General features: G+C 31.8%; 1 protein-coding gene across 1 annotated transcript; it reads right to left on the reverse strand.

Annotated features, from left to right (window-relative positions):
• Positions 1–3,519: 3,519 nt before the first annotated feature.
• On the reverse strand, positions 3,520–11,265 carry LOC134710463 (uncharacterized). Its single transcript, XM_063570827.1, has 4 exons — positions 11,140–11,265; positions 9,262–9,711; positions 8,082–8,272; positions 3,520–7,732 (listed from the first exon to the last, which is right to left on the reverse strand). The coding sequence occupies exons 2-4, from the start codon at positions 9,704–9,706 to the stop codon at positions 7,175–7,177; spliced, it is 1,194 nt and encodes a 397-aa protein (XP_063426897.1). The 5' UTR covers positions 9,707–9,711; positions 11,140–11,265; the 3' UTR covers positions 3,520–7,174.

The raw sequence follows: 11,265 nt of genomic DNA on the forward strand, positions 1-11,265 counted from the left end.
TTCTGTCCCTTTATAGCTGACCATTTGGTATGGGTTTTACCAATTGTTAAGGATGTATGGTGACCTTTAGTTGTACATTTCTGTGTTTTTGGTCTCTTGTGGAGAGTTGGTCTCATTGACAATCATACCTTATGATTTATTTTTGATAGTCTCTTAAAAAGAAAATCTAAATAAAATGGCATTGATGTCTTGGAAAAGCTATAGATAATTTAACAGCATGCATTTGCCAATGATCTATCATAATAGATCATTAAAAGATACACCAAAATAATTAATATACAGACTTCTTGAGTCGTCCTAGTTTTAACAATGGTAAGTTACTGTGGATTCATTTATTTCCATGGATAAATATTTCAATGGAATGAGGAAAACTTGCATATTCATTGATATTTAAGTTCATGGTTTTGTCAAGGTTTGCATACATTCCTTTTGAAAGTTTGGAATTCGTTGATCATTTAAATTTATGGTTCCCCTGTGCCCACAGAATTTCGGGAAAATTAGTATCCAATGAAAATAAATGAATCCACAGTATTATCAGAAACTTAATTTTTAAACATCATAATAACTTGATAATCACTAAGACATAACTGAAGGAGAGGAACCTCATATTATATGTGAATTAAGGGATGTATCAGTCGTAGTTCAACAGCATACAAAAAGATATTTTACTTCTTTATATTGTGACAATATAACACTGGAAAAATGCAAACTTTCACTCAAAAATGAGAGTGGAAGAATGCCTCAGGTACTTGTTTGTATGCATGGATGCAAATCTAACTATACCACCAAATATGACCCAAGTTCAAACAATTAACAACCCTTCAGATTTCCACTATTCAGTAATGTTTTGGTGGATTATGCCTGAAATCCTCCTCGCAGATATGTATCTTTTTGTTTGGTGTTCAATCCCACTTTCTAAGTATTTTTTAAGTATAAAGCATTACTACAACTATCACATAAACTTAACATGATCCAAAAAAAATGAAAATGAAGTCATGGCCATATAAACCAAACAAAAAATACATGTACATCATGAAAAGGATGTCAAGGTCAGATGAAAGATGCCAGGCAGACATGTACATCTAAGATTTGTCATTACAACAAATATAGTGGACTTAAAGGTTAAGAAAAAGAAATCAAAACACAAAAACTTAACACTTAGCAATGAACTGTGAAAATGAGGTCAAGGTCAAATAAAACCTGTGTGACTGACATGTAGATCATAAATATTTCTATACACTAAAAATACTATTGCATTCAGTATTAGAAACTAGAGGCTCTAAAGAGCCTGTGTCGCTCACCTTGGTCTATGTAATTATTAGAGGAAAGGAAGCAGATGGATTCATGACAAAATTGTGTTTTGGTGATGGTGATGTGTTTGTACATCTTACTTTACTAAACAGTCTTGCTGCTTACAACTATATTTATCCAAAAGAAATTGGCCCAGTAGTTTCAGTGGAAAATGTTAATAAAAATTTACAAATTTTATGAAAATTGTTAAAAATTGACTATAAAGGACAATAACTCCTTAGGGGGTCAATTGACCATTTCAGTCATATTGACTTATTTGTCAATCTTACTTTGCTGAAAATTATTGCTGTTTACAATATCTATCTATAATAATATTCAAGATAATAACCAGAAACAGCAAAATTTCCTTAAAATTACCGATTCAGGGGCAGCAACCCAACAATGGGTTGTCCGATTTATCTGAAAATTTCAGGGCAGATAGATCTTGACCTGATAAACAATTTTACAGCATCAAATTTGCTCTTAATGCTTTGGTTTATGAGTTATAAGCCAAAAACTTCATTTTACCCCTATGTTCTATTTTTAGCCATGGGGGGCCATCTTGGTTGGTTGGTTGGCGGGGTCACAGGACACAATTTTTAAACTTGATACCACAATGATGATTTTGGCTATGTTTGGCCCAGCAGTTTCAGAGGAGAAGATTTTTGTAAAAATTAACGACGACGGACCAGGTGAGCTAAAAAATACCAAAACTCAAACACTAACCATGAAAATGAGGTCTAGGTTATATGACACATACTAGCTAGACGTGTACACCTTACAATAATTCCATACTCCAAATAAAGTAGACAAATTACGTACAGTATAAGAAAACAGACCAAAACACAAAAACTTAACTATAACCACTGAACCATGAAAATAAGGTTAAGGTCAGATGACACCTGCCAGTTGGACATGTACACCTTCCAATCTGTCCATACACCAAATATACTAGACCTATTGCTTATAGTATCTGAGATATGGACATGACCACCAAAATTTAACCTTAAAATTAAGAATGGAAATGGGGAATGTGTCAAAGAGACAACAACCCAACCATAGAAAAAAAAACAGCAGGTCACCAACAAGTCTTTAATGTAGCAAGAAATTCCTGCACCTGGAGGCGTCCTTCAGCTGGCCCCTAAACAAATATATACTAGTTCAGTGATAATGAATGCCATACTAATTTCCAAATCAATGTACACAAGAAACTAAATTTAAAATAATTCAAGACTAACAAAGGCCAGAGGCTCCTGACTTGGGACAGGTGCAAAAATGTGGCGGGCTTAAACATATTTGTGAGATCTCAACCCTCCCCTATACCTCAAGCCAATGGAGAAAAGTAAATGCATAATAATAGGCACATTAAAAATCAGTTCAAGAGAAGTCCAAGTCTGATGTCAGAAGATGTAACGAAAGAAAATAAACAAAATGACAATAATACATAAATAACAAGACTACTAGCAGTTAACTGACATGCCAGCTCCAGACTTCAGTTAAACTGACTGAAAGATTGATTTCATCATAAGAACATCAGGCACAATCCTTCCTTTTAGGGGTTTAGTATCATACCATCATAACATATATGAGAAGAAAATAACCAGTGTCATTCCAACAACTGGTTTTTAAATAAATTTGTTTAGTTCCGATGCAAAGACCCTATAAGTGAATCAATATTAACGCCAAAATATGCAATCTTTAATGACCTGACAACAGTATCGTAACTATATCCCTTCTTAATAAGTCTATTCAAAGGTTTTGTTAGTTTCTGAGGTGAATACTGACACCTTTGTGCTTTATAAAGAATATTTTCATAAAAAATTGGAAGTAAAATACCTGAACGTATAAGAAGACTGCATGTTGAGCTATATTTACGAATGATGTCCTTATACCGATGATAAAATTTAGTAAATGTTTTGACTAGTTTGTGATATCGAAAACCCTGGTGTAATAATTTTTCAGTAATACATAAATTTCTCTCGTTAAAATCTAAAACATTGTTACATACACAAGCTAATTGTACAATTTGATATATAAACACCGTAAGATGGTGACAAGGGAACGTCACCATCTAAAAATGTTCACTGATCCAGAAAATGAGATTGAGGTCAAGTGAAAACTTTCCTACGGCCCCGCTGCTGACAGATCACTGTCCCTATGTTGAGCTTTCTGCAACAAAAGTTGCAGGCTCAACAAAAATCTAGTGCGTAGTATAATAAAAAGATGAAGGAAAATGTGTATAATTTATTTATAAACATTGTGAAAATACATGTAAATAAAAAATTTAATGTAAAATATACAATAACAATAAGATCATCTAAAACATTCTAATACTGAATTCTAAATATGGCATTTGCATGTGTAATAAATTAAGTAATTTGACTGTAAGTGATTAAAATAAGTATGTGTGTATACATTTATAAAAATATAAATATCACAGAAGTACATTCAACAAGAATGTGTCCAAAGTACACGGATGCCCCACTCACACTATCATTTGCCATGTTCCATGGTCCGTAAAATTGGATAAAAATCTAATTCGGCATTAAAATTAGAAAGATTATACTATAGGGAACATGTGTACTAAGTTTCAAGTTGATTGGACTTAAATTTCATCAAAAACTACCTTGACCAAAAACTTAACCTGTAACTCCCACTTTCATTTTCTATGTTTAGTGGACCGTGAAATTGGGGTCAAAAGTCTAATTTGGCTTTAAAATTAGAAAGATCATATCATAAGCAACAAGTGTACTAAGTTTCAAGTTGATTAAACTTCAGCTTCATCAAAAACTACCTTGATCAAAAACTTTAACCTGAAGCAGGACGATTAGATGCACGGACGGACGAACGGAGGCACAGACCAGAAAACATAATGCCCCTCTACTATCGAAGGTGGGGCATAAAAATGTCATGACATAACGTGGAATTACTAATTGATGCTTTCATGCACAAATAGTGTATGGTGTATTTTTTCTCATTTATGCTAACATGTGTTTAAATCGGGTATAACAGTAAAAACTCTCTGTCTTTGGCTTTCAACAGTACAAACATGAACAAGTTTCATTACTTTGGAGTCCAAATAATCATGATAACACCAATAGTATCAAGTCTTGTTCTTCTCCTTAGAAATAAGCTATCTTTGGTATAAATTGAAAATTATGGAAATCAGAAAATAAGAAGAAAGTTAGACATCAATCAAATATGAGAAATTGGATGCACATCAAAATACACAAAGTAAATAAAGTTTCTAAACTTGCCCAGGAATATCAACTGTTTCTACTACATCTAGGTCTTTCTAGCAACCTGGTTGACTATATATTGTACAATATGCCTTTAAAATGATTTTTCACCAGCTTTTCAGGCATCTACATTTTAACTCAAAAAGGATTCTACTTGTTCCCTTTTGGAATTTTGAAAACAAAGATTCTACTTCTGTCAAAAAAGGCTAATTCTGAATAAATTCTTCCATAAATCTGAATACATGTATATAACTTTACCAAAAATGAAAACACTAAATAAACACTTATTTTTTACTCTTCATCTTATGATTTCAAATGAACTATGTAATATATATTAATACGCTGTTTCAAAATTAAATAAACAAACCAAAAACTAGACCAACCCATTTGTAGGCCCTGCTTGTGGCCAAATTCCAAAACACAATGAAAAAAAGGCAGTCCAAAACAAAATGTGAACTCAATCTCTAAATTCAGATTTATACTACATACAAGTATATGAATAAATCAAAAGTCTTCTTAATCAACATTTGGATATGAAAATACAAATGACAAACAAAGATAGCACTATATATCTACCCCTCCAAATATTAAAGTGGTGGAGACTGAAATCAACAATTCAACTTATACTGTACTTCCATTTGATAAAACTGTGTCCCAAATGCATACTAATGCATTATCAAACCAAACAAATTTGGAGAACATAATTACTAGATAATATACATAAATCACTGTGACCTAAATACCAGCACTTTTTTTTAAAAATTCAGTCCAAATAGTATCCGATTGACCATATCCTAAAAAATACATTGATTGAACATTTTGTGGCAAGAAAATGGCAAAGATCACAATGTATATCACAGATACTAGCAAAAATTATAAGTAATATCATTTAAAATTTGGATAAATTCTGTAACTTTTTAATTGACAGCTGTTGAATGAAATCTAAATTTCTACAGTAAAAACCCCAGAAAAGGAATTTTAACATATTCAGCTGGTTAACAATTTTATTGATCAGTTTCGATTTTAGTTGATTTCTTTTTTAATAAATCAATTTTTGATTATATCTCTTTGGGATAAATCTTTGGCAAAATACAAAATTACAATATACATTAAACTCATTTAAGCTTAAAAGTGTGCAACGTACAAACAGTTTGAAATTTAAAATTTATCAGTGGTTCTTCAGAAACCAAAGACATGTGCCAAAAACCCCAAAATATCTTCCATCATAGAAAATGATGTAAAATAAACTATGAAAATAACATACATAATGAAATCATTCAAAATAACAAATATATAAAAGTTAAAGACAAAATCAAATAAAAAACAAAAATATGTGTGAATAGGCAATAATGACCCTTTCATACTATAACGTTTCAATAGTCTATGAACCATGAAATCTGGTTCTAATAGGTATCTTTTAAAAAAGTTCACATTAAAATAAAAAAATCTATGCTAATTTTCAAGTTGTGACCACAACTTTAATAGTTAATGATATTAAAACTTTATTAAGCAAACTTCAACAGAATCACCATAAAAATCAGGATATACTGTAAGCTCTAAATCATTTTTTTAAATTCAAATCATAAAGAAAATGTGTCAAGCTGATGTGAACGCAAGTTCATGGTATACTACCATACCATTCCAAAACTCAACCATATTTCCATCTTTAGTGAACCAGAAAACTGAGTCAAATGTCACCACAATTTCATGGTATAAAACTTGAAGCAAAACTTTAAACCTTATACTGGATGGACGGACTTATGGACAAACAATAGAGAAAAAAACATGATGTGCTGCCATCTATCATAGGCAGGGAATATAAAAAATTCAATTCTAACAACAAAAACTATTTCTACAAAAAAAAAGCTGATATCTCAATCTCATATCAACCATATGGTTGCAACCTTTAATGAGCTGAGTTGCATTTAATATACAGCTCTGAGCTTTGGTGAATTTTGTCATTTTCAATATCAATAGTGGGCAAAAGTATTTCTCTGTCCAACAAAAGAAGGTTTCCTGCTGTTTCTTTTATTTTCATCATAAGACTTTCACATACAACACTTTGCAAAAATGAGTGAAGCTTTTGTTTTTAATACTTTTTTAAAAATATAAGAGAAATTTTACATCTCATACCTTTTCCCTTTGATCTGTGTAGATAGTTATAGTTTGTTTTCGTTGTTTTGTTTTTGAGGGGAGGTGTGTATAAATCTGTACCATACCTGCCAGAAACATTGTTACCACCATTTAGTAATCATACAAAATAAATACAAATGTAGAAAAAGTAAATGCATAAGATATTGTTATACTCCTTTGGGTGAAGTTCCTTATTTTATACTTTTAATACAATTATTATTTAAATATTCTGTGATCTTATTATTTATATGAGAGTCCTAAAAGCAAAAGCTAATACTGTGGATTCATTTATTTTCGTGGATATCAATTTTCCTGGATTGAAGAAAATTTACATTTTCGTGGATACCTAAATTCGTGGTTTTCTGATTTCTATGTACAAAGCCTATGGAAAATTTGTAATTCGTTGAACATATGAATTCGTGGTTCACCTGTACCCACGAAACCCACGAAAATTGGTATCAAACGAATAATAACGAATCCACAGTACACAATGTCAAAAACAAAGAAGCAGACTATTTTTCACTGACTTGCAAAAATTGTGAAGCTAAAATAGGTTTGAGGAATCTCTGATGAAATTCATCTTTTGACATGCTATGAAAACTGACTGTATCGACACTCTCCTTGACAAAATGATCTGCATGGAAGTTAGCACTGGTTTGTAATACAGTGACTTTACCCTTTTTGATACATGCTATGAATTTACACTGAAATTCTGCTAATGGATAAATGATGTTGCTGTAGATTTTGTACTCAATAAAAACTTGGTCTTTGCTGGGATATTGTTTCTGGACAGTGGCTTTAACATCTCCAATGTTCTGAATGAGATCACATTTATGGTGAACATATAAAGCTTCTAAATTGGCTGTTAATCTTTGATCCAGGACGAGCTGGACTACATCCTTCAAACGATCTACATCTAGTTGAGGAGTAACAATATACACCCTATTGTCAGCATCTTTGAACCACTGTTCTAACAGACATTTCCACAAGATGTAAATATATTCTGGACCATGCTGAACACAGCCAGCAGACAAACTTGCTATCTGTTCCATTATGTCTTCATCTGAACCCTGAAATAATATATAGATTTAAAATTATGTCATTTTTTGGCATTAAATTGTTTTTCATATTTAACATTTTAAGAATACTAAGGGGTCATGTATTTATTAATGAGAGCAAGTTTTATGTAATTATTCAATATCATCTGATTTCACAATCCTTTGACGGAGTTCATGTTCGTTGCACTTTTCCTAATATCAGACATGTGGGTCTTTTTTAAATCTTCCTCAATATGGGTGGTGTTTGCTCTTTTTCATATCAGCACCTTAGTGATAAAAAATTGTACATTGCTGAATTTTCACTACAAAAAAATAAACAATTTCAAGAAAATTATAAATATTAAAGAAAAAGTTATCTTACCCTTTCTTTATTAACATTCTGCAAAGCCTCTTTCAAATCCATCAGATCATCATTTTCCTCTGGTGGTCTCTCTACTACTTTCTCCTCTGTTGTATCTGCTTCTTTGTTTTCTGAATTAGTTTCTTCCTTGTTTTCAGGGACAGCTTCTTCTTTGCCATCACTCACTTCTGTTTTATTTTCAATTACAATTACTAAAAATAAAAATATTCTTCACAGTAAATTTTTGAAAGGGAAGAAGTTAATGATTTTAAATTCACAGAATTATCTCCATCTACTTGTTTTTATTATTGCCAAAAAAATGCAACTAAGATGTAAACGCAATAATTTAAACTTGCATTTTGAACTATTTTGTATGAATTGAACAGGATTTTTCTCAAAATCGTGAAAATTAAAATCGCATTTAAGTCTAAAATGACAAAATCGCAATAATAAATGCACGCAATAATTTCTGAATTTACAGTATATGTTTTTGAAGAACAAAATTAGGATAAAAAGAATATCATCATATAAATCCATAATTATATCTTTTAAGTTTATGGGCCAGGTAAGCAAAAATTCAAATTTCTGAAATTGTAAAAACTGATTTGGTGTAGCATTGGGAATCTGTTCATTCAAAAGATTACATCTTTTTATAAATTTTTAATGATAACTAAAAAAAACTTTCATCCAGTTTATCTAATTGTAACTTTATTTTGACATTATAGTTTTTCTAAGTTTTAGATGTGATGACAATGACCTTAAAATCATTTTTTTACATTTTGACTATTGTTATTTTAAAATCCTTGGGGATAACACTGAACTATATAAAAAAATAACCAAAATAAAGTTATGAAAAATGTAGTAAGTTAATTATCAGTGCTTTGTTTTTCCCTGTTATTTCATTAATGTACATACATGACCTATCTTAGTTTAAACATATTTATTCATAGTGGATTGGGAAACACGTTATTACAACTTATATCAATCCCTTTTCACTTTGCGGATGGAAGTGCTGCCTTGTAGCAGCATTAGTCTGCTCTTTTACGAAATCTACAAGGGTGTCTTTTATGTGCTAGAGACTTAATCTTAAACAAACGACAAAACTTTTGTGTGAAAAGATTTGTGAAAGTTATTTTGAATAATGACACATGCATTCAGCATCACAAAATATTATTCAGCTGATAACATGAATCTATCTTACCAGCAGAGTGTTTCACTGAAGGTAAATTCTCCCAAGTTTTTCTCAACTTGGAATATTTGTCATCTAATGGTTGAGGATGTGCCCATGGTCTTCCATATGCGTCCAAAACTTTCAAGAAATGACTTTGAAACCAATCCAGTATGAATTCTCCTTTCATTTTTAGAGACCCTAAGGACATTGAAACAGTCAGCGTCACATCATCCACTGTTAGTACAACTTTATAAGTTCCATTTGCCTGGTAAAGTTTCCTGTAGGGATATCGCTGTACAGGGTAGTTGTTGGGATGTTGCAGGATGTTAAGCCACAAAGCCGCCAAAGCTGTTGATCCACTAGTTTTAACATCTCTAAGTAACACTACAGATGGTGTTGACAAATCTGTATACACAGTTTCACCTGTCCTAGCCCACACAAAATCTTTGATGAATGTTTCTATAGGTGCCTCCATTACCACTATAATGAAAAAAATCCAAGTTGTTTACACTGTAACAAGTAAATTTTCTGCTTATGTGGTAAACATGGTAAAGCACAATCAAACAACCAAACCAAACATAACATCAATTTAAATACACATGTTTGCAATCTTTGATTTTCTATTGATTGGCTTCATTCAACAACTAAATTGCTAGTTCAACACTTGATTGGGAAATAAATAAAGATTTTATCACATAAATAGCATTTACAAATGTAGTACATGTAACACATACAAGTAAGGACTATATAACAGTTGTTTTCAATCTTTCAGTCAGTTTCTGTGTTTCCAAAAGGCATGTACACTGTCTTGATGTGAACCATAACAAGCATGTTCAGTCTTGGCACTTTCTTAGTGTCTGTTATTCAGTGGTTGTCAAAGGTGTCCATCTGTCATATTTTTTTTCAATTATTTCACATTTTGTCATCCCTGGGCTGGCTTTAAGCTGACTATATGGTATTGGTTTTATTTATTTTCGAAGGCTAATAACCCAGAACCTACAATTGCATTAATATTATCACCTAGGCAAACAATGATTCAGGGCAAATTTGATTCAGAGTGCAAACAGAAATCTGTCCTAAACAACACGAACAGCAACAACCTACAGTGCCAACAGGGAATATATGCATGAATAGACTATGACTAAGATTGAACTTTTTTTTTCAAAGTCGAAATTTTGACATTTCAAATCTTAAAACCTCTGTGAATAATCATTTTCTTCCACTGATTGTGATAATTTCTGGATTCATTTCACATCTTATTCTCTATCCAATGACATTAGTAATCAAATTATAAAACCAGAGACGGGTACACTTAGCCTACAAAAGCAAATTTAGCTACACGCAGACAATGCCTTAAGTGGAGCTCATTAAGGTCTATACATGACGAGGGATTGCTGATATTTTGTAAGCGTGACATGTGAAAGTCAAATTATTGTGCCGTGAAAACCGGAAAATGAAGTCAACATGGTCAAGCAGGACACAGGAAATATGAAAAAAACGAAAATTCCTTCCGAACATAGTGTAAGAGGGATATGGGAAATCTGACAAACAGTAAGCAGGATCTGGGATGAGACCCCCTCAACTTAAAGGGTACATTAGTCTTAGTCATTAAAAGCAGAGACGGTTGTGACATAATAAAATATATTAATAGTTAACCACCAGTGAAGTTTTTCTATTGATATGGATATTCCGATCATAGTCAACCTTCCCATGGATAGAAACAAGTGCCTGTGAGGCATCACAAATCAGAAAACATTAAAAACCCTATCAAAAAGAACCTGCCCCTTTCAATTTCTAGATGTACTGTGCCTGCATGTGGCTGTGGAAAGCTGATAAGCCTTCTGATCTATAAATATGATAAAATTTGGAGGTATTTAAGATTTTAAGTTACGTCTTAAAAACAATTACATTTTGATAAGTCGAAAGCTGTCTTAATAATGTTGATGATACTGCAACATTCTTCATAAACAAATTCCGTCGCTATCTTTTCGGAAATTTTCTTTTTACGGAACTTTGATAGGAAAGTCTAAATGA

The sequence above is a fragment of the Mytilus trossulus genome, chromosome 3 (genome assembly GCF_036588685.1).
Source record: "Mytilus trossulus isolate FHL-02 chromosome 3, PNRI_Mtr1.1.1.hap1, whole genome shotgun sequence".
In the NCBI taxonomy this organism is placed as follows: domain Eukaryota; kingdom Metazoa; phylum Mollusca; class Bivalvia; order Mytilida; family Mytilidae; genus Mytilus; species Mytilus trossulus.

Coding starts and splice junctions, on each gene's coding strand:
- LOC134710463 (XM_063570827.1), bottom strand. CDS start 9,706: ATGGAGGCACCTATAGAAACATTCATCAAAGATTTTGTGTGGGCTAGG. Junction 8,273..9,261: donor TTCAGTGAAACACTCTGCTG/GTAAGATAGATT, acceptor TTTTATTTTTAG/TAATTGTAATTGAAAATAAA. Junction 7,733..8,081: donor AGAATGTTAATAAAGAAAGG/GTAAGATAACTT, acceptor ATATTATTTCAG/GGTTCAGATGAAGACATAAT.